Source organism: Rosa chinensis, chromosome 2 (assembly GCF_002994745.2).
Source record: "Rosa chinensis cultivar Old Blush chromosome 2, RchiOBHm-V2, whole genome shotgun sequence".
Lineage (NCBI taxonomy): Eukaryota > Viridiplantae > Streptophyta > Magnoliopsida > Rosales > Rosaceae > Rosa > Rosa chinensis.
The window spans coordinates 1225115-1247784 of NC_037089.1; the positions used below are offsets into that span (position 1 = coordinate 1225115).

A 22670-nucleotide genomic window follows, 5' to 3' on the forward strand; every position below is an offset into this window, starting at 1 on the left:
TAGAGCTCCAACCTCCAACCCTTACCAATTCAAGAACAAATTTTCACGAGCAGAGAGCCCTGAAAAACAAAACCATCTGACAAGGACAACTAGAGAAGAGGACAACACAACACATTTTGGTTCCATTCCATTTAAGACGCAAAGGTAAAAAACCAGAAACACCAATCTCATTCTCTACTGTTTTGTCCAAACAAGTTGAAAAGGTAATGAGTAATGATACATTCAATCATTTCATTTCATTTCGGTTAGTTTCTTTTTCCCAACATTGTAACACGCACATGATCCATATTATTATACTCCTCGATTGGGATATTTCTATTTCAGGTGTTGATTCATTCAGATCTATAAGTGGTGGAGCCATCTCTCTGTCAGACTCTCTCTGTATGTGAAAAAAATGGAGAAGAAACGTTTGTGGGTTCCCACCGTTGTGGCACAAGTGTGTCTCTGCTTTGGTCTCTACCTTGCTTTTCAACTGGGTCAGCCTCAGAACTCTGTGAACCTCCATAGAAGAAGTGAAAGCAGAGATCTTTACTTCATCAGCGTCAGAGGAGGCTTCAGACCTCTCAAGCAACAGACCCATCTTCTCAAACAGGTAGAGTTTTCATCTTGTTGGGTATAGATCATTTCGTCTCTTATTGTATAAAGTGACGATCTTTGTTGTATGCTACTTTTTGTTTGATATTCCTAACATGGTGGTGGTTAGGAAATGTTGGGAACGTTGGATAAATAATCGTACACATTCATTTCAATCTGTTTTTCTTCTGCTTTTGTAAGTTGGGTTCATAATAGTGGGAAGCACTGTCATACTGTTTCTTCACTAAATCTATGGTATTTTCTGCATTGGAATCTTCTTTGCACTTTAAACAAAAGGTAAACTTTTCCCATTCTTGGTCTAATGTCAATGGGGTCAAGGACTAAAGGCATTTATGTGAGGAGTGGGGTTCTGGGTTTTGATTCTTTTAGTATTTGACTATGAACCATGCTATTTCTTAACAGTAACATTTACCACATTCTTCATCTACTAATTGCCTTTCCCTAGATTTTTTTTTTTTACTGGTTTAATTATGGTTCTTCTTGTTGGTAAAAGATGGAGAAGGTGGCAAAGAAGTACAAGGCAAAGTTTGTAGTGGACATCAGTGATCTTGGGAAAGATGATCCGCTCATGCAGAATGTAAGGTCGTTTTCTTCTTCTCAGTTTTTGAGCTGCAAATATTTCTATTCTATTTGATTTCAGAATTATTAGCGTGTGAAATTGTCAACATGGAAGAAAAATCTATATGACTTCACAAGAATGGATAAAATTGATTGAAGTAACCTAGGGTAGCAGTTGTTAAACGCTTGAACTGTTCCTTTCGTAGTAAAGTTTCATTGGTGTCAAGTGTTAGTTTCAGTGCTGGATATGTTCTTTTACAGGGTACCCTGCATTTCTCATCATTAAAGGTTCCCTGGTATACTACTACAGTTTCAGGCAGATATGGAGGGGGTTACTTCCAGAAGCAGATAAGACTACCATCCAAGAAAACCTTAGACCTCATTGGTGTGGATACTGGGTCATTAGAGGTATGTAATGTGTTGTTTTTCGGTTATATCAATCCAATCTACATACATTTGGCATTGACTTAGTTCCTATCATCTTGTTCATGCTGAGCATTGATATTCTCATATTCATGATAATTTTTTCTGCGTTTGAAAGTACTTTTAGTTTATATGTTCTTTTCTTTTGGAAGAGAAAACAGAAACGTATGAAATGATAGTAATTCTTTATTAGTTCGTATGTTAGTCATCCTTGATCTGTAAGTCATGTTTTACCAATAGGTGGCAATTTGTCCATTTTATCGTTTCAAACCATAAATTGTTTCTGCCTCATCCTCATTCTTTTCATATATTAGTTATCCTTGATCTGTAAGTATGTCTGTAGTTTCTTTATTCTATTTTCTTACTTGAACTTATTTTAAAGGGGAAGGTTTTAATCTCGGGATCATCAAGTGAGTTTGGACTCAATCAGTTACATTGGCTGACAAGGACACTAGAGGAAACCAGTAGTGACTGGTAAAATTAATTAACTGTATGGGCTTGTCTATTTCTGATTAATTGCTATTCCTGGGTTTGTGATCTTATGTGCCCACAAGATTTCTAAACACAAAAAAGCTGGAAGGAATTTGTGAAATATTCTTCCTAAACATTGATATATTCGATACTCTTTCATGATTCTGTCTTATTTCGGGTTTGACAGTTACTATAATTTTGGCAATGCAATTCAAAGATTTTGATTTCATGTTCTGCACCTTAGGTGAAATTGGATTCTTGTGGTATAGAAGATACGATCTTAAGAATGTGTTTCCTAGCTGAGTGAGGGTTATGGATAACTGGGTGTAAGCGTTTTGCATATAGGTGCATAGTTGTTGGATTCCACCCATTGGCTAAATGTGAAGATAGTGAAGAGGGAATGGAAGCAAACCAAGTCTTTGAGTCTCTACATCATAGTTTTATGAAATATGAAGTGGTAAGAACTACCAGTTCTTTGTATCCAATAATATTTTTAGTCAAACGACAAATCTTGCTCATAATTCATGGTAAATCCTTGTATGTATATTCTCCAGAATGCATATATAAGTGGGCGGGGTTGCACTAGCGATGTCCAACAAGGTACTCTGAGCTACATTGGGAACCCGGGCTCAACAAATGCACTAGCTTCTGTAAATGAGACATCAATATTTAGTAGGTGAGCATTTCAGTTCTGTGTACCTTTGTTGATCCACATTTTTCCTTAGACATGCAACTTGTTATTGACTATCCTTTGTGTGGCGTTCTGCAACCACATAGAGAACTGGAGGTCAAGTTTCTTCTTCACAGAGTCAGCTCACTAGAAATTGTGCGTATTTATTTCTTCTGGTGTTTTGTTGCAGTTTTATCTTACAAAGCACCGCAATCCCTTGTATGGAGTTACCCGACTGATGCATTTTTATGTCTTCACTTTTGGGGTTTGCAGGTAACCTACTTTGTTAGCTTGAATGGGGAAGTAGTGCATAAATCTGTACTCCATCAGAAGGGTAAAGCAGTCATGTAAATTGTGTTTGAAGAGGACCAGATTCTACCCAATTTTTTCAAGCCATAGATGATAAACTCAGCTTGCCACCATTTTTTCTTGTGTAATGTTTTTTTTCACCACATCACTTATGTTGTATGTGAAAGGCAAGGGGTCATTGCTTTGAAGCAAAAGCCTTTTCCTCCTTTTTGACAATAGATGAAAGTATATGTATGTTACTTTTACAGTTTCACTCGCTTCCTTTTCTTCTTTTTTTGCGTTTGGAGGTGCAGTATCAAAATACATTGGTTACGTTAGCGAGTTAGTAATTCACCTATTGAGTCTCTATTCTGATCAAGGTAGCAAGACATCTCAGTTACATTAGCTAATTAGTAACACATTTACTCAGTCAGTATTTGAACTAAGGTCCACGAGATTATTTTAGCTCTTGCTATCTCGGTTACATTAGTGTTAGTAACACAATCATTTAGTCAGTATTCAGATCAGTGTCCACAATGTTATCTAAGCAAAATCAGACTAGTCTCTCGCTGCAGGGATGTGAAAAAGGACGAAAATACCCCTGAACTAATGCAACAGAATAGGGGCAAAAAGGGAAGATAAGCCAACAGAGAGGGGACTATAAATATGTAGCTACGCCCCAATTAGGGCTTCAATCACACTCCGATCAAAAATCGAGGCTCCGCCGCTGATCTCTCCAGATCATGGCCGGAGCCGATGAGTTCCCGCCCCCAACTCTCTCTCTCTCTCTCTCTTTCTCTATCTGTAATGTGTGTGTGTGTGTATGTATATATATGTATCTGCTCTCTCTCTCTCTCTCTCTCTCTCTCTCTGTAAACCCTAAACCCTACGAGGCTGTGACGATGATGCTTCGGAGTGTGAAAATAGGGGCATTGTGGAAGGGGAAAGCTTTTGTCTGGCGGGGCGACCCCGGATGGCCGGTGAAATGACGTTTTTGTCCTTTTCACCGGCAACCGTGTTGTGGTTGCAGCCACGGCGGCTTCCCTTTTCGCTTGTCTCGCCTATATGTGCTGATCTGAGCCTCCCATTTATCCTTTGCCCAATTATTTTCGTTTCAGTTAGATAAATTGGAGCTTTAATCTCTCAAATCTTAATCTGGGTAAAATTTGGGGATATATTGGATAAAACACCATGATTTGGGAAAAATAGTAGTTTTTTTTTTTTTTTTTATATGACAGGAAAATTAGTAGTTAATCATCTGAAGTTTGTGGCTAAAATGACTATAGTTTTGCACCATATTTGAAATTAGAAGTTAAAAACTTAAAAATTATGACCAAATTTGCAGCATTGTGTGTGTTTATGACTTCAATATGTATGGATTGAAACATCAGGAATTAGTAAAGAACAACACAGAGATGGAAACAGTTTGAGCTAAAACAGCTTCTTTGGTCAAGAGTCGAGACCAATTTTTCTATGGTGATGTTAGGGACTTGGCCAAAATAAATATCAAAGCTTGTGACTTGGAGAAATCTACATCTTTCGGAGCTATAAAGCATGTGATGTTTTGAGTCTTTCTCTTGTTAAGAATTTACTTAGCAATTTGAGCATGCTTGAGCTCACTACATATATAATCTTAGCTTAATCACTGAGAGTTATATGGACGAGTTTTCGACCAAAGTGAGACTCACGTACGCATGACTTGAGAAGCAAAATAAGATATCTGTTACACATCATAGACCTCGCATCAGTGTCATGATATTCTTTATCCAATTTTTGGGGTGTTCAACACTAGTCGAATTTTAAAAGTCTGGGTCCATTGGCCTAATGGTATCTATAACCGCAGTTTTTTGGGGTATTGGCTTATGTCCCTCCCAATGTATACGTTTTGGTTGATTGAATGAAAGTTCTATCTCATTCTAAAAACCACTAGTCGAATTTAGAAAATAAGGCAGAAAATTTAAGATTTTTATAGCAAAAATGAGAAGGTGGAAAGTTAAAAGTTTATATTTACTTTTACGCTTATAAAATGTAAAATCAAAAGTGCCCTCACAAAAAAAAAAAAAAAAAGGTTTTGGGTTTGGGCTTAATCAGACAATATAATACTCTATGCCCCATTTGAGTGAATGGCGTTGAGGCACACCATGGCCTATTAAGACTAGTTCAGTAGTTGGCTTCTCTTCGCTCAAACTCAGTTGGAGAAAAGAAGAAAGAGTAGTAACCTTTAGCGCGTTGTAATTGATGTCCAATCAGGAGTCTTTGCAATTTTACTGGTAATTGAGCTTCATAGTAGCTTGTTCAGCTTCGTTCGATTGCGTCTCTTTCAGTTATTCGGGGTATTTCAATAATGCACGTAACATGTTCGATGAAATGCCTCAAAGGACCAATCTTCATGTATTTTGTATTGGGTCTTGATCCGGACTTCCGGAGCATCTGGGTGGGGCTGTGTTATCTCTGTTGATCTTGATTTTTCTGTTTCTTTACAATGCCTGCTATTTCTGATGTGAGTTTGCTTTGGTTGCTCCGCGAATTTGTTTAGGATTATGGATTAGTAAAGTTACTCTATAGCTTATTGTTTTAGATGCTTGTGTTTTGTGATCTTAGTTGATATATGATTGAGAATTAGAAGAAAAATAGCTCACTTTTTAGCCATTCGTGTTCTGTGACATGAGTAATCAAATCCTTACTGCAAATCTGCAATAGATGTTTCTTTCTACTTTTAACTTTATATGCTATTGCTGCATTACATTCTATATATTTCTTATTAATACGCCATTTATTATGATTTTGTGTTCCGTTCATTATGTTGTTTTTGCTTCACATCAGTTGATTCCGAGTATATAACTCTCAATTTGTAACTTTGTAACATGATTTCCTTGTCACAGTAATCTTTCACTTCCTCCTGCATAGAGTGTTTGTTAGGATTTGGTTCTGTTGGCTGGACTTAAACATCAGCCGTAGATCATAAACATTTCAACAGTCCTCTTCTGAGTCCCGGAGTTGGACGTAATTTTTGAGTTCGATTGATTGCAATGTCTCTCCGAAAGCCCCCGCTCCCTCGTCTCCTCCTCAACAATGTCTCTTGCATGAGGAATGCCCAGCAGATCTTGCGACATGTAAATGCCACAGTTCACGACGGTGGAGCACTTGTGCTGATGGGCACTAATGGCTCGGGCAAGACTACCTTCCTGCGCATGTTAGCCGGCTTTTCTAAGCCTTCTGCTGGCCAGGTCCTCTGGAATGGTCATGACATCACAGATTCAGGAGTTTTCCACCAGTACAAGCTCCAACTCAACTGGCTCTCCCTCAAAGACGCGGTCAAAGAGAAGTTCACAGTCCTTGACAATGTCCAGTGGTTTGAAGTCCTTGAAGGGAAGATGGGGAATTCCCTGCCTGCTTTAGAGCTGATGGGCCTCGGCAGATTGGCTAAGGAGAAGGCGAGAATGCTGTCAATGGGGCAGCGGAAAAGACTACAGCTCGCTAGGTTGCTGGCAATCGACAGACCTATTTGGTTGCTCGACGAGCCCTCAGTTGCATTGGATACTGACGGGGTGAAGCTGCTCGAGTACATCATTGCAGAGCATAGAAAGAAAGGGGGCATTGTCATTGTGGCAACACATCTGCCTATCGAGATTGAAGACGCGACATACCTGAGGCTGCCAGCTAGGTTCCCAAGGAGAATGACCTTGGTGGATATGCTTGATCGCTCAGACTTTTGATTCTGTCCCTATTCTTGTTTACACACAAAAGAAGCAAAATTTGTAGCCATTGTGATTGATTTCTATTTTAAGACCAAAATGTCCTTAGCCTTTCCGAGCATGCACATTGACCAAAATACTCCTTCAGAGCAATATATAAGAGCCCTGGAGATGGGATTCTAGGGTTTTCAAGACGCTCATTAGTTTAAGAATGAGGCTTTGCTCTCAGAGAGCTTTGCCCTCTCTGAATGTCTGTGAAGCCGATGATTTGAACCATTCCATTCGTTACGACTCTCTCTTTCTCTCTCATCATCATCTTCTTCTTCTTCTTCTTCTTCTAGCTTCTTCTTCTTCCTCATAAAACCGAATGTCACAGAGGCGGTGATGATTTTTTACAGTTTGTATAACTCAGACAGTGGGGAGAGGTGAACCGGTTTTCTTGGCGGGGCGACCCGGTTGTTCTTGTTGGTGAAATGACGTTTCTGTCCTTTCACGGCCAACGACCGTGGTTGCAGCCACGGAAGGCGGCGCTGCCTTACTCTCTAGTCTGACAGAAGGCGAATCTGAGCCTCGGCGCCCCCCCCCCCCCCCCCTCCTCTTTTTTAATATTTATTTTTATTATTTTTATTTAATAATATGCATAAAATGCGGAAATAAAATATAATATGTGCATAATACTTTAAAATTGTGGAAAATTATATAAACTTTTTATATGAAGTACGTTATATGGAGGCTCTTACAAACTCGACTATCTGTAGTGATTAAGTAAATAAGTGTTTTAGAAAAAACTATTAAGTATGTGTTTTGTCGCGTATCGTACACAGTAAACTAGTTCTAGAGATTGTTTTTAAATTGGTAAATGAAAGTAAAAAACCAGATTGATGTAGTAACTTTTGAGGGGTTTTTACCATTTGATAATGTTGAATTGGATTAGAGTTAACCAGTTAGGATCACTGAGATCACCCATTAAAAATTGATTGCCTAATAGTACAGAGTTATACCTAAAGATTTGCTATACTATAATGAGAGAGATTTACTATACTATTAATATTGTACAGAGACTCGTGCAATGTGTTTTGGTTTTTTTCACAAGAAGCTTGGAGATATTACTGGGCATACGAGATAGGTTAGAGAAAAACCAAAAAACCAAAAGTCACACACTTAATTTCCCATAGACAATAAGCTAAGCACCATTATTGCTACCAAAGAAACACCCCAGTTTGCTGCATTTGCCAATGCGCCTGATTTTCCGGTCGGTGCAGGAGCATGAGCAGGCTTGTCACCGGACGGGGAGTCTGAGTCGGGCTTGGTCTCCTTTTTGGGTGCCACTGGAGGAAGTGGTGGGTCAACTATGCTACTAGCTTCGAGAGCTGGTAGGGGAGCTGCTGCTGGTGCCACTTTCTCAGGGGGTAGCAAGCTGAGGAGAGAACCGGGTTCAATCGGCAAAATTGGATATGGGATATTGGCCTGAGGGTTAAGATCAGTGCATGCACATTCTGGAAAATTTTGAAACTTGTTGAGTGGTTTATGTAAAAAAAAAAAGAAAAAAAAAAGTAGATACGTAAAATAAGTTAGCTTGAGCCGCAAGACTTACTCATATATTTGCTAGCAGTTCCTGGGAAATCAGTCACAATTCCATCAACATGGAATCCTTGAGCATATGTAGCTATTTCGGTAATGGGGTCTGAGAGATAATCAAACATGAGACTGAGGAATTCGTTTTTCAGGTAATGGATGTACACTGAAAGATTTGCAGCCTTCAATTCCTTGATGATGCCAGTTTCTCCCGAGATGAAGAAAGAGTTGGACTGAATAACCGAATTTTTGCTGACAGTTACTGCATCTGCAAACTTCTTGATCTCGTCAATCGATTGCTTTGGTGCAGAACCTACTTGCTCCTTAATGCTGAACACTCTTTTGTATGTTTTCTCATCAGCGAATTTGGACAGGACTGAAGTGTCATTTGATTTGATCATGACTTGTTGAGTCGATTGCTTGTCGAGTGAGGCATTTTTCAAGGCAGAGATTACGGTACCAACAATGTCCAGACCGGCCTTTGATGCTAGGTATGGCGCATTCTGAGATGAACATAGGTTATATTTATTGTTCAGATCAAACACTGTTGTGCAACAATGAGAATTAGACTGAAGGGGTTTACCTCAATGTCGATCAAAATTCCAGTAGTTGCCTTTTTCTTGGCGAACTCTAGGAATTCATTAAGGGTCACCAGTTTGCCTGCATCCTTTTTAGCTGGGTTTCTATACAAGTCTCCCTTGGGTCCGTAGGGACTTTGCAGTTGGGCTGAAATAACAAAGTTGTTAATGAGATAATTATCAGAAGTTTGCTAGCTCAATCAAATTAGTAGGATAACTAATTCTAAAATGGTGAAAATTTAAGGAAGCTTACGTTTCAAGGACTGAATCTCCTCCCATGTGAGCTGGAACGAGAAGACTCCAGCTTCAGGTTGCAGTTCAGGGATAGTCTCACTCTTGGTCATAAATTGAACCAATGCATTGGTGCCTGAGTTGAGGTCTATGGAATCTAAGCAGAAGGCAACTCCATCACTTGACATTTGGACTGAGCAATCGATTATGTCAGCGCCATCATCTACTGCTCTCTGATAAGCAAGGTCTGTGCAACCAGGATAGTTCCCACTCGCTCCATTTCTACTTATGATCAATGGACTTCCTGCAACGTCAAAATTTTCCAGAGAAACTTATCTCAGCTCACAAAGATCGCAAACTTGTACTAAAAGCTTTGGAAAACAAAAGAAACTTAGAACCTTCACCTTTGTAAGGCTTGGCATCCTTGTTATGTGAAAAGCATGCTGCAGCAGGAAAGCATGAGGCGTTAGAGCAGAGAAATTACAAGGTGCTTATCTTTATGGACTTTACTTTATGTTTAATGTGATTGCGCAATTTATGTGATGTAAGTGCTATTAGAAATAAGCAGTCTGGTGTCTCACCAATGGCTTCTGATGCCGTAGGTGGGAAATCTGTAAGCAACCCATCAACAGAAAATTGATCAGAATTATCTACGAACTGTTGGATTTCTGCTGTTGCATCCATACTATAGTTGTAAGGGATATTTTGATCGTTTGCAAAGCCTTTAGCATATACTTCTACCCCTTCTTTGTGAGCATCTGCCACCAGAGTAGTGGGAGCATCCAAATAATTATTTGGGGTAACAGGGTATATGAATTCTTTTGGAACAAGGATCCCAGCTGCTAGTGACTTGATCATTCCAAGATTCTTCAGCAATTCACCGTACTTTTGTTTAGTTGTGGGTTCAATCTCATCGGGGCCTAGGAACTCGAAGATGAGCTTGGTCTTCAATTTGTCCACTTTTCCACCGATAGTTTTCAAGAAACCAATCTCAGGAGATGAAAGGAAATTGATGTCTGCAACTTTCATTTGCCTTTGTACAAATGCCGCTGGACTGATTTTGTGTTCGTTATAAAATGTATCGTACTAAATCAGAGAGCAAACAACAGAAAATCCAATTTAGAAAAGCTAATGATGAAACTCCGCGAAAATAAACTTGATGAGAGAGAGAGATACCGGCACATGCAACCAAAACTGGTCAGGTTTGCTATTTAAAACATCCTCAATCGTCGATATAGGCAAAGCATCGTCAAATTGATCTGGTCTGGAAAAGATGTTTTGAGTCACTGTATAGGAATTGAAGAACAAACATGATTAGCCACCTTAAAGGCTTAAACCACAAATGTTAGTATTAACTGTTAGCGAGCTCTCTATATTATCTTCTCCACGTACATGAGATTAAGTTCATGTGCCGTAAAGTATGCTAGCTAATTCTCAGTTTCTTCTATTGCAAAGCAATCATCTATTACACACAGTGATTCTGCATAGCATGACTAGTTAGGACAATGACTTCTAAAACCCAATTAACATGTCCACCACTCGTTTATTCATTCCACATTGATTGCTAAAATTTGACAAGGGAAATCTTTGACTAACCTCCTATTGTACATTGTTGCACTGTTCATCTTTTATGGTATTAACAAAAGAATGAATCGGTGATTGATAAAATGAAATGCCGGAGATAAGTTGGTTTCGATTCTTACATGTCAACTTTGACAGCTGATCTGCTGTGAAATCTAAAGCGAACCACCCATGAACTTCCTTCCCATTAACGTTGTAAGTTTTGTCGCCATTAGGGTGTACCGTAGATATTGTTGTTGTATTATCAAGCAGAATGTTTGACAGGCATATTCCCACGCTATCTTTCGTTAATTGTAGATTGCAGTAGAGAGCTGTGCCTATCAAACTCAGGGACTTGGCCATACTATTAGCATAATTGCTCGATTCTGGAAAGAGCCCCGATAGCCCTCCACGAGCTACAATCAGGGGCTCTCTACCTGCACGTTAAGTTTTCATTTACAACATGTCATTATAAAATGTTGATGTCAAAGTGTCAAAACCTTTTACCCCAAATGAAAGCAAAAACAAAAATGAAGCAAAGTTTGTTCTTACCATTTAATGTCAGCCATTTCTTCCCTTGAGGCGGCTCATCTGGCCCTCCTTTCTGGCCTAATGGAGGAGGCTCCTCCGGCCCTACATCCTGGGCCAATGCTGAATGGATCAACAGGGAAATGAGAAGCAAACATCTCATCATTTCTCCTGATTCTGTCACAGATTCCAAATGTCGATGAGATAGAAAACATATAAAGGGAAAAATATAAATGATCACATCCAAAATCTCATCCTCTAGAGGCTTTCAACATTCAAAACGTACTGATCCATCATGAACATAAACAACATTCAAAGAAAAAGAGATGGAGAATGGAAAAACCAACTCAATAAACCTGAAAAAGAACTTACTTCCGGAGGATTCTAACATTCCCTGTCAAGTTTACAGATGAAAACTCTCAAGGGAATGTCAAATGCATGAGATGAGAAGGAGAAGGAAATCGTGGGGGTTGAGGGAAAATAGGTAAGAGGTGATTGAATTAAATTTACCCCAAAAAGGTTTGGTCTCTGGTTTTTGTGTTTACTAAATTGTTTTCGCTCATTTCACGCATTAATAGAAGTATAGGATTTGCTATTAAAGGAGAACCAGTTTGTAATTTGTATGAGTCAAAATTCCTGTATTTACTATTCTTGTTAGACTGAGATGAGTTTGATCAATTTGGCTTTGTATGATCTTTCGCGGGAAACCAGGCATTTGTAACCTTCCAAGCCTTACACGGTTTTTCGAAACTCCCCATTTTCTGTAATTAGGCGCTTCTGTTTGGACATTTTCTTTCAAGGCATGCATGCCATATTCTTGTTTGAGTTGTTTCTTTGATCAAATGACTGCATTAATATGAAGAAGTTACAAGTTGTTTCACTACTGGTTCTTGTTCCAAACCGAATTGACATAATGTTGCCATAGTTGTAACTTATGACTTAACGTTCCATCACTAATTACTAGTACATGTGTGTTCTCTCATAACTTATGAGCTAACGTTCCATCACTAATTGTCAATTAGTCATGAGGGGTAGAAGGTCTTCATAGGATAATTTACACGCATGCGTTTTCTTTTCAGTACATGACAAACAATTAATATAATATAGCAACATAACATATGTATATGACAGAACAAGTACCAGAAGTGGAAACTAGAACAAACCCAAACAATGGCTATTTAGCTAGATTATATTGAAGAGATGTTTGAAGGTTGAGAATGTGTAACTACCAAGATAGACATATCTTATAGGACATACATATGGACCTTAGCGTTTGTGAATATAATAAGACGATGCAATAGGATATGTGACATATGTTGCACATGAGTTAGACACGGCTAAGCTGATAGGAATTAGGTTCTCTAACACATGCAACATAGGAATTAACAGTCTAAGTACTATATTAATAAAATTCAAGTATTGTTAGCGAGTTTTTTGGAATTCATATGTTGTTAGGACCAAATCGCTAATCCAAATCCATCTCAAATTGGCTAATCCAAATCTAAACACACTACTCATCGACAGACCTACAAATTGAATCTAAATAGAGCAAGGAATACAGAGAATTTAACCTAAAGGACCAGTCCAATTTGACCTCTACTTTGTTTACTTAGTGGAGGAGAGAACAATTAAAGCAAAGCAAAACCACCAGTCATATATAAATTAATAAATACACGCACAAGTGGACATAAAAGTAAATTCCCCGACAACACCGACTACACCGAACTTAAGAGCACCGGATCCCTCCCCCAAATCGCTTTTCTTCTTCTCCACGATCCCAAAAATCCCTAAATTTGGACCAACCTCACTGTTACACGGAAAACCTAACCAAATCTCAGAGAGAGAAAAGCGATGAAGATCACGGCGTTGCTGGTCCTCAAGTGCAACCCTGAAGGATCCGACCCGGTCATATTGGCCAACGCCTCCGATACCTCCCATTTTGGCTACTTCCAGAGGTCCAGCGTCAAGGAGTTCATCGTCTTCGTCGGCCGCACCGTCGCCCAACGCACCCCTCCCGGTCAACGCCAGTCTGTCAAGCACGAAGGTCGCTTTTCTCTCCTCTCCGATACGATCTACTTCTTTTTTTTTTTTGCTCCAACGCATTGAATTATCCGCTCCTATAATATATTCTATTATGTGTATTCGATTTGATTGCGATCTGAATCGTCTTTAATTTTGATGAAATTTCGTGTTGTTCTGCATTTATAATTCGAATTTCAATTTCGTATTTGTAATTTTGGTGATTGAAATTGTTTTGAATATGCTTCTATGAAATCTGATTTTTTTTTTTTTTGTTGTTATAGAGTATAAAGTACATGCTTACAACAGCAATGGACTCTGTGCATTGGGCTTTATGGATGATCACTATCCGGTTAGAAGTGCGTTTTCGCTGCTGAACCAGGTGACTTGATTTTCTTTATACTGTTTCGTTTTGCTATTGTGGTTGAGGTGGATGTTTGTTATAGGAGAAGAATGAATACATGCATTCAAATATTTACTCACTTGTTGTACTTTGCTTACTGTATCGCTGGTGACTCGAGCTTTGCTTTGTTGAGGGGTTAGGTTCTAGTATTTTGTGATTGGAAAAGTCTATATGAGTTCTAGCTACTCAAGTTTCAGTTGGTAATTTGGATTTTGGAGCTTCAATGGCTCTCACCGTTTCACCGGTAACAAACTATTGAAGTTTCTGGATTTCAAATTCGTCTGGTTCTGCAAATAGGAAACTGACCACCAGTTGGGTCACTGAGGGTTGAATATGCTTTGAATTCTAATTAGATGTTTGCAAGTTTGGTGTCATGAAGTGCCTCATACTTTTGCTCAACTTGTTTATTTATTAAAGAATCAATTGCTATGATTTCTAGGTGTTAGATGAATATCAGAAAAAATTTGGTGATTCTTGGAGGACTGCACAACAGGACAGCACAGAATCGTGGCCCTACCTAAATGAGGCTCTAACAAGATTCCAGGTGTGTCTGTAAATCTGTTTTCTTTCTTATTATATAAGCTGGAATCATAAGACATTAAAGCGGATGAAGTTTAATGAGCTCCACTAAAGCCAATTTTTTTCTATTGTACTTTATCTTCAAATTTCAGGACCCAGCAGAAGCTGATAAGTTGTTGAAAATTCAGAGGGAATTGGATGAAACAAAGATTATTCTTGTGAGTATTGTGCCTTCAGCTACATCTTGATCATGTTAATTGTTGCCTGTCTTTATGATCTTTCTAACAGTGGATCCATTTTGTTTAGTAATTAATTACCTGCTGAAGGATGTTACCTGAATAAGGGTTGGCACATCTTTTATTTGATAACTTGTCTTTATGTCTAACAAAAAAAAGTAAAAAATAAAATAAAATATCTCCACCTACCATATGCAGCATCAGATTGGTCACCTTTTACACTTCTGACCTGCCCTTTTTTTTTCTTTCTTTCTTTCTTTGGTGCAGCATAAGACTATTGATAGTGTGCTTGAACGAGGTGAGAAACTGGACAGTTTGGTTGAGAAGAGTTCGGATCTGAGCACGGCATCACAGGTACTAACAATTGTTGAGCTATTTTTCAGTTGCCATTGCATAGTGCATATCATTTGAAGTAGCTATAAATTGTATGTGGTGTCAAGGGCTTCCACATCCTCTATTTTGGAGAGAAGTCAGTGTCTAGGTATGCATTAAAGCAACAGGGGAGTATTTTTTATTTTTTTTAAGTGCAATTTATTGAATAATATAAAGCACCAAATGATGTGGTCCAGTTGATTTCCTGTTGCAGTAATACCTTTGTGCCTGTTAAAAGGGTTGGATTTAGATTTTAGATTGTGCAGTCTGAAGCATGAACCCAGTCAAATGTTTGTCAGTAAAAGTTCTGTCCATTTTTGCGTTTAAATACTTGATCCTTGATTTGTGATTCTTTTGGCAAACGGAATAGATATTACCACTTGGGTTGTTACGAGATTAACTGTACCTGAGTTTGTTTCTGATGTGACAGCCTGATGATATTGTTTTTTTTTTTTCCCAAACAGATGTTCTATAAGCAGGCAAAAAAGACCAATTCTTGTTGTACCATACTGTAAGCTTCTGGTGCTAGCATCAAACCCGTAATGACAATCCTGGTGTTTAAGTTGAAGGAAGACAAATTGGCGATTGTAATATTTCCATGTCATTTGTCAATTGTTCGCTTGGCAGAATTGTGTGGATCTTCATTTTCTTTTGTATCAAAAAAGAAGGGAAACCGAATATTGATAGTATGGTTACCGTGTTTCTGTTTGGAAACACAAGTTTATATTTAACTGTGTGCTATGTCATGTTTGCGATATTCTCATTTACGATTTATAAATCTATATGCCATTGCTTATTCTTTTGAAGCTATTCATCTTTCAGATCATACAATATATCTATTTATATCTTAGGTACATGATAGGACTTTACAGTCTTCTGTGGTTGAAACATAACCAAAGCCATGAATGGAACAGGTCCACTAATCAGCCGGAAAAAATTGGTTTAAGAATCGGGTTGATGGTTTCCAGCCGAAGCAGATTGTTTACAATGAATGCACGAATTACACACATACCAACTCATTCATGTATAAAGTTGTAAAGACTACCCAACTTTGTATACTTCTGTTTCAAACTACTCATTCACAAAACACACTTGACTACAAAAACATTAAAGCATAAATTAAAACACCAATCGATACTTTGATAGTACTCCTAGCCTCAAGCGGACTGGAATTGGAAATAAAACATAGACTACAATGAGCAATGGGGAGTATTAAACTAACCGGGACTTGGAATGCAAAGAACAACCGTTCATCCCAAATGTCAGGCTCTGTGTTTGATTAGAGTCCTCCACGGCATGATACTATTTAAGACAACAGACTCTCTTCATAAACAACCATGTCTTGTGCATCATTGTCAAGCATATACATGTCGGAGTTCTCATCTTCATTACGATAATGAATTATAGACATGTCAAGCTTCTCTTCTTCCCTTGGACATCTATTCCTCACAAATGCACTAGCTTCCCTAACCGAAATTGCTTGAAGCAAAGGATACCAGTCCCTCCGCTCAGGCTGACCGGGAATCCTTACGCTGAACGATCTAGTCCAGGAATCACTGTTGCCATACTCTCTCATGACCCAAAAGTCAATTTCATAATAGGTCAACTTACCACAATCCCACCGCGCCTTCTTGACCATTACATACAAGCACCCTTCACAAGAAACACCACCCTGGCATATAAAACAGTTTCTAAGCCCGTGTGTTTGAAGAGCACTAGGCAGCTTCATTACTGAAAACTCCTCCTCCTCCAAATCGAAAGCATACAGATTTGGAACCTGCTGCCTTTCAACATCGGGATAGAATAGCCAATGGAGTGCCTCACCAAAAAGCACACCACATGATGACACGATGCGGAAGCGAGGGGTTTCAATCCGTTTCCATGATTCACTCTTGGATGAGAAGATCTCCCCATTTATCACAGCTTTGTACTCGTCGGTGGCAGACACATAGCCAAACCCAAAAATGGATATCTGAGAAGTATTACCTCGGCTGGGTAATTTCTTAAAGAATCTGGTGGACGGGTTCCATATAAACAGGCTTTCCTGTTGCAGGAAGGAATGGGAGAGATATGATGCTACCAGCCCATTGCAGGAGCCTATAAAGACAGCCCACTGGTGATCGAAAGGGGCATTCAGATTTCGGAGAACTAGAGATTCCTTTCCGAACGACAGATTATGACTCAAATTTAGGATTTCAAGGTCAAAGTTGCGGAAGAATAGTATGGTTTGATGCTTAGGGGCACATTGGAAGTGCAGTTTGGCGAATTGGGAATCAGAGAATAGAGTGCGCCACCGTTTACAGACGCATCTGCATCGCCCCACAGATTTGACAGGTAGCCTGGTCACGATCTGCACTATTATCTCTTCAGGTAATATTGCAGCTGCCACCATGGCTGCTGATTTGAAAGAGACACCAGCTGAGGCACTTGACTCAGATGACTTCAGAATTCTCTTCATTTTCTACACTTGCACAAGCTGACTTCTAAGCATTAACATATAAAATCTACAGTAACAAGAAGGAGAAAAGGGAAGGTCTTAACACAAAATGGGGAGTTCGTATTCTAAGTCTGTTTTCCCAAATCAACAAACAAAATCGATCAGATGGCAGCTTCCATATCTTACAACCACATTTCTTTGCTAAAACTGAATACAATAGAAATGAGGGTTTCTTGAGCAAGACCCATTACCCAGCAAGAGAAGTAGAGAACTAGATTTCTGATTTCAAAGCACAATACCCATTACCCAACAGAGAGATTTCTGATTTCAAAGAGTAGTACCCAACAACAATGACCAGAATCACACTGTTTCAGTAGAAAATAAGAATTCAATACGATTGGAATGCTTCAATAATATTCACCCCCAAGAATAGGGTTTATAAAGTGATACAAGAGTAATCCTAATAGGAAACGATCTCCTACCATTATACAGAGAGACAAAACCTATATGTACAAGGAAAGTAAATATTTACAGAATATTCTACACTACCCCTCAAGTTGGTGCATAGATGTCAATCATGCCCAACTTGTCAATTGAGTTGTCAAACACTTTCCTTGACACTCCTTTCGTAAGAACATCGGCTAATTGATCTTCTGTATACACAAAAGGGAAACAGATGATCTTTCTGTCCAGGTTTTCCTTAATGAAATGTCGATCTACTTCCACATGCTTAGTCCGGTCATGCTGAACAGAATTATGAGCATTTTCAATAGCAGACTTGCTATCACAATGCAAATCCATAGGCTTCTTGAGCTTAAAGCCCAAATCTTTCAACACATTACGAATCCACAACATCTCACAAACTCCATGCGCCATACCTCGAAACTCAGCTTCAGCACTTGACCTAGCAACAACCTTCTGTTTCTTGCTGCGCCAAGTCACAAGATTTCCTCCAACAAATGTAAAATACCCAGATGTGGACCGCCTGTCTGTCTTATCACCAGCCCAGTCTGCATCTGTGTACCCCACAACCTCCAACTCATCCTTTTTTCCAAACAACAAACCTCTTCCAGGTGCCATTTTAAGATATCTCAAAATACGATACACTGCATCCATATGCTCTTCACTGGGACAATGCATAAATTGACTGACCACACTCACAACATAAGCAATATCAGGCCTAGTATGAGAAAGGTAAATAAGTCTCCCCACTAGACGTTGGTACCTTCCTTTATCTGTTGGAACCTGATCTGGATAGATGGCGAGGTTATGATTCATCTCGATCGGCGTCTCAATAGGGTTGCAGTCAAGCATTCCGGTCTCAGCTAACAAGTCAAGTACATACTTACGTTGGGACAAAGAAATCCCCTTCTTAGACCTTGCAACTTCAATTCCAAGGAAGTACTTCAATTGCCCAAGGTCCTTCATCTCAAATTCCTTAGAAAGATACTTTTGTAGAGCCTCCATCTCTTTTAAGTCATCCCCTGTGACAACCATATCATCAACATATACAATCAGAGCGGTAATCTTCCCCTGACGACGTTTGATGAACAAAGTGTGATCTGAGTTGCTTTGTTTATATCCAAATGCCCTCATGGACTTAGAGAATCTTCCAAACCAAGCTCTCGGAGACTGCTTCAAACCGTAAAGAGACTTCTTCAACTTACAAACCTTGCCAGTATCATAAGGCAAATTTTTCACTCCTGGTGGCATCTCCATATACACTTCTTCCTCCAAGTTGCCATTGAGGAACGCATTCTTCACATCAAACTGATGCAAAGGCCAATCTTACTTGCTGCAAGTGAAATCAAGATTCGAACAGTATTGATCTTTGGTACAGGGGCAAACGTCTCTTCATAATCAATCCCATAGCGCTGAGTGTAACCTTTGGCAACTAATCTGGCTTTGTACCTGTCAATGCTCCCATCAGCTTTAAGTTTTACTGTAAACACCCATCGGCATCCAACAGTTTTCTTTCCAGCAGGCATAGTCACAATATCCCAAGTCAAATTTTTCTGCAAAGCCTCTAGTTCTTCATTCATCGCTTGAGTCCACTTAGGATCTGCCAAAGCATTATGTACACTACTAGGAATAGATATAGTGGATAATTGATCAACAACAAGTGCATGTGACCCAGACAACCTATGGTTAGACATGTAATTAGTTATAGGATACTTAGCTTTGGTTTTGATGTCTGGTTCATATTGTTTCTTAGGAATACCCTTAGTAACCCTCTGTGATTTCCTAGACTCAATATTATCTAACCCAGATGATTCATTTGAAATTAAAGGTACCTGAGGAAGAACACTCGCAGCGGATTCTTCAGTTGATAATGTAGAGAGGGGTAGAAACTCTGACAGATCAGAACTCTGAATTATATTCTCATTATTGGGTGTGTCACATATTCCAGGACTCATTGAAGTGTCCTTGTCGCCGTCAAAATGCGTGTCAATTTGCTGGCCAAGACGTAGCATTGAATTATCTTTCCTCTTTGACTTGTCCAAACTACTTTGGGATGCATCTATCTTATTTGACTTATGATGATGTCGGCAAGATGGGACAAAACCACTATGGGATTCATGATGTTGGCTGGATGACTCAAGGACACCTTGGGATGAATTTGTCATGTTCAACCGGTCATGATCTCTGCTAGATGGGGACCCCACGGCCACAGGTCCACCACTAATTAGGCTATTTTATGTTTCTTTTTCCCTTCCAAATCGCCCATCTTCTTTTTCTCTTTCGTTTCCACTTTCTTTTCCCACGGCCCTTTTTTGCTCTTCTTCACTTTGTTTTCCGCAGTTGGAGGGCCCCACGGCTTCAGAATTGTCTCCTTGGCAGATGGAGGGCCCCACGGCAGCAGCTTTTTGTTCACTTTCGTTTCCTATTTCGCTTTCAGTTGGAATTTCAGTTGGAGAAGAATTCCCAACTCCAAATCTTGATTCCAAAACTTCTAATTCGTCAAATTCTTCAAATGCAAATAAATCTTGAGGATTTCCTTCACAACCTCTCTCCCCCTGAAGGGAAGACTCCGAAACTCCCCCTAAATAATAAGACTCAGATTCGCGAAATGCAACATCAAGAGAAATATACATAGTACCAGTAAGAGGATCATAACATCGATAACCCTTTTTGAATTCCGCATAACCAACAAATATACACTTACGGGCACGGGGATCAAGCTTGCTGCGTTGAGGCTTGGGAATATGAATATAGGCTACGCATCCAAACACTCGAGGTTCAAGATTTGGTAGCGACGGAAGTGACAGAAGTTTCTGAAGTTTCTGCTGAGGATTTTGAAATTCAATTACCCGAGAGGGAGTACGATTAATGAGGTAAGCGGCGGACTTCACAGCTTCTCCCCAATATTCACGAGGTACATGCATGCCAAACAAAGAGGCACGGACAACTTCAAGTAATTGTCGATTCTTCCTTTCTGCCAATCCATTCTGTTGAGGAGTATATGAGTTAGAAGGCTGATGTTGAATTCCATGAGATTGCATAAACTCCTGCATAGGACCATTAATATATTCTCCGCCATTGTCAGATTGGAAAACTCGAATATTTTGTTGGAACTGTGTAGACACCATCTTGTGAAACTCTCTGAACATGGAACACACTTCACTCTTGTTCTTCAATAAAGACACCCAAGTCATACGAGTACAATCATCAATAAAAGTCACATAATATCGAGCTCCAGAGAAAGACGGGATCTTGGCAGGACCCCAAACATCAGAATGAATTTTCATAAACGGAATGGGACTTCTATTGAGACTAGGTGAATACGAAATTCGATGACTTTTAGCCAGTTCACAGATATCACAACGAAAATCTGAACCACTAACAACTGAAAATAACTGGGGTTGTAGTTTCTTAAGATAACTGAAAGACAGATAACCCAAACGACGATGCCATAACCACACCGTGTCCTTAGCATTCTCTACTCCATTAACCTGATTCACTTGTCCTAACAGTTGTTGCTCTCCATTTGCTGTCAGATCCAAGTAGTAGAGTTTCCCCCTTCTCACACCATAACCAAGAATCCGCCGAATCAAAATGTCCTGAAACACACAGAATGAGGGATAAAAAGTCACAATACATGCTAGTGCTAGGATAATCTGGCTAACAGATAGGAGATTATATGCTAATGAAGGGACAACCAATACAGAGTCAAGGGTTAACGTGTCAGAGAGGACAACAGAGCCTTCTCCGATTACCGGAGTTGGAGTACCATCAGCATTAGAAACAATATTTTGAGAGGAGAGTTTTAGCTGTTTCAAGAGGCTAGGATCATTAGTCATATGGTCAGATGCACCTGTATCAATTATCCAAGAACTATTCACAGATACCTTACTCCTCATACCTAACTGTGCTACATTGGCGGAGGCATTAGATGGTTGCTCTTCCTCTGCAGTAGCTACAGTAGCTTTTCCAAGATTCTTTCGCGGTTTCTTGGTGGAATCCCATCAATAAGGGTAGCCAATTATTTCATAACATCGTTGCTTGCTATGACCTAAATTTTCACAGAGCGGACACTTTGTATTTGCATATGGATTTATTTTACCCGGAGGCGGCGTGATGGAGGAGTTGAGAAGCCCGGGGGCATATTGTGGAGTACAATGGTCGCGGGGTCGTTTTCCATTGAGCAAAAAAAAGGCTTGCACGTGGGTCCGTCGGCTAGACTTAATGAGAAGAAAGCAAAGGCCTGCAGATTCGGTTTCAATAGTCCACTCTGGACTTTCACAGTTAGCGTGTAGAATGCCCAGAAGAATGCAAAGTCCTGTACTTGCAGCAGGTCTTGTCGGCTTTAATTAAACAATATTGCAAACAAGACTTGTGATTGTTAATTAAACAATGCAGCAGCTAGTAGACAAGTGGGCTAGTACTTTAATCAAACAAAGGTATGCGGCAATAATATGATTTCCAGGGATTGTTTCAGACTTCGAGATTTCGGGATTTGGGAATAGTTTAAGCGTTTGTGATGTTCTACGGGATTTGGGTTTCAAAGAGTACGGTGCAGGTTCAAAGGATTGAACCCGCTCTAATACCAAGTAGAAAATAAGAATTCAATACGATTGGAATGCTTCAATAATATTCACCCCCAAGAATAGGGTTTATAAAGTGATACAAGAGTAATCCTAATAGGAAACGATCTCCTACCATTATACAGAGAGACAAAACCTATATGTACAAGGAAAGTAAATATTTACAGAATATTCTACAGTTTCAAGGCCCTTCTTATATCAGAAACAAAGTATGACAGCGTCTGTTTCATAAGACCGAGAGGGGAGAGAGAGATTTACCTCGATGAGTCGATGATAAGAATCGCTAGAAGTCTTCGTCTAAGCATCTTTGGGGGTTTAGGAATGGGAAAGAAACACCAGACGCGCTGTTTTTAGACTTCAAAATAACAAAACCGAACACCCAAAGAGCTTTGTCGTTTGGGCCCTATTGTGATTTGTGAGTCATGGAACAAAAACAAAAATTACAGGGGAGTTAGAAGAATGGGTCAT

The 22670-nt window shown here is 39.4% G+C and overlaps 5 protein-coding genes across 7 annotated transcripts; 3 read left to right on the forward strand and 2 right to left on the reverse strand.

The window, feature by feature from the left end:
* Positions 1-69: 69 nt before the first annotated feature.
* On the forward strand, positions 70-3278 carry LOC112187876. 2 transcript variants are annotated; one of them, XM_024326834.2, is made up of 9 exons: positions 76-203; positions 325-592; positions 1088-1171; positions 1414-1560; positions 1958-2049; positions 2392-2503; positions 2601-2722; positions 2824-2872; positions 2990-3278. In XM_024326834.2, the coding sequence occupies exons 2-9, from the start codon at positions 395-397 to the stop codon at positions 3065-3067; spliced, it is 882 nt and encodes a 293-aa protein (XP_024182602.1). In that variant the 5' UTR covers positions 76-203; positions 325-394; the 3' UTR covers positions 3068-3278. The 2 variants fall into 2 exon arrangements, with proteins under 2 accessions (XP_024182603.1, XP_024182602.1); XM_024326835.2 differs by lacking the exon at positions 2824-2872 and having other exon boundaries at positions 70-203.
* Positions 3279-4236: 958 nt separating this feature from the next.
* LOC112185173 (ABC transporter I family member 1) lies at positions 4237-7019 on the forward strand. 2 transcript variants are annotated; one of them, XM_040515638.1, is made up of 2 exons: positions 4237-5274; positions 5924-7019. In XM_040515638.1, the coding sequence occupies exon 2, from the start codon at positions 6034-6036 to the stop codon at positions 6718-6720; it is 687 nt and encodes a 228-aa protein (XP_040371572.1). In that variant the 5' UTR covers positions 4237-5274; positions 5924-6033; the 3' UTR covers positions 6721-7019. The 2 variants fall into 2 exon arrangements, with proteins under 2 accessions (XP_040371572.1, XP_024179150.1); XM_024323382.2 differs by having other exon boundaries at positions 4238-5274; positions 5887-7019.
* A 695-nt stretch (positions 7020-7714) lies between these two features.
* Positions 7715-11719, reverse strand: LOC112188533 (glycerophosphodiester phosphodiesterase GDPDL7). Its single transcript, XM_040515154.1, has 10 exons — positions 11544-11719; positions 11196-11348; positions 10787-11080; positions 10260-10369; positions 9665-10169; positions 9488-9526; positions 9106-9387; positions 8858-9000; positions 8294-8777; positions 7715-8195 (listed from the first exon to the last, which is right to left on the reverse strand). Exons 1-10 carry the CDS (start codon positions 11560-11562, stop codon positions 7861-7863), a joined length of 2364 nt encoding a protein of 787 aa, XP_040371088.1. The 5' UTR covers positions 11563-11719; the 3' UTR covers positions 7715-7860.
* Positions 11720-12890: 1171 nt separating this feature from the next.
* LOC112190819 (VAMP-like protein YKT61) lies at positions 12891-15526 on the forward strand. Its single transcript, XM_024330310.2, has 6 exons — positions 12891-13215; positions 13475-13572; positions 14033-14137; positions 14265-14330; positions 14616-14702; positions 15185-15526. Exons 1-6 carry the CDS (start codon positions 13023-13025, stop codon positions 15233-15235), a joined length of 600 nt encoding a protein of 199 aa, XP_024186078.1. The 5' UTR covers positions 12891-13022; the 3' UTR covers positions 15236-15526.
* A 277-nt stretch (positions 15527-15803) lies between these two features.
* On the reverse strand, positions 15804-17524 carry LOC112184683 (F-box/kelch-repeat protein At3g06240). Its single transcript, XM_024322927.2, has one exon. The coding sequence runs from the start codon at positions 17176-17178 to the stop codon at positions 16027-16029; it is 1152 nt and encodes a 383-aa protein (XP_024178695.1). The 5' UTR covers positions 17179-17524; the 3' UTR covers positions 15804-16026.
* Between the last annotated feature and the right edge of the window lie 5146 nt (positions 17525-22670).

What these genes read in the sequence shown, in the direction of transcription:
- LOC112185173 (XM_040515638.1), top strand. Translation starts at nt 6,034, where the DNA reads ATGTCTCTCCGAAAGCCCCCGCTCCCTCGTCTCCTCCTCAACAATGTC.
- LOC112190819 (XM_024330310.2), top strand. Translation starts at nt 13,023, where the DNA reads ATGAAGATCACGGCGTTGCTGGTCCTCAAGTGCAACCCTGAAGGATCC. An exon ending in CGTTTTCGCTGCTGAACCAG is followed by an intron (nt 13,573 to 14,032) that starts GTGACTTGATTT and finishes TATGATTTCTAG; the next exon opens with GTGTTAGATGAATATCAGAA. An exon ending in ATCTGAGCACGGCATCACAG is followed by an intron (nt 14,703 to 15,184) that starts GTACTAACAATT and finishes TTTCCCAAACAG; the next exon opens with ATGTTCTATAAGCAGGCAAA.
- LOC112188533 (XM_040515154.1), bottom strand. An exon ending in TACGGCATCAGAAGCCATTG is followed by an intron (nt 9,527 to 9,664) that starts GTGAGACACCAG and finishes TTCCTGCTGCAG; the next exon opens with CATGCTTTTCACATAACAAG. An exon ending in AACTGCTAGCAAATATATGA is followed by an intron (nt 8,196 to 8,293) that starts GTAAGTCTTGCG and finishes AAAATTTTCCAG; the next exon opens with AATGTGCATGCACTGATCTT.
- LOC112187876 (XM_024326834.2), top strand. Translation starts at nt 395, where the DNA reads ATGGAGAAGAAACGTTTGTGGGTTCCCACCGTTGTGGCACAAGTGTGT. An exon ending in GAGGAAACCAGTAGTGACTG is followed by an intron (nt 2,050 to 2,391) that starts GTAAAATTAATT and finishes TTTTGCATATAG; the next exon opens with GTGCATAGTTGTTGGATTCC. An exon ending in GAGTCAGCTCACTAGAAATT is followed by an intron (nt 2,873 to 2,989) that starts GTGCGTATTTAT and finishes TGGGGTTTGCAG; the next exon opens with GTAACCTACTTTGTTAGCTT.
- LOC112184683 (XM_024322927.2), bottom strand. Translation starts at nt 17,178, where the DNA reads ATGAAGAGAATTCTGAAGTCATCTGAGTCAAGTGCCTCAGCTGGTGTC.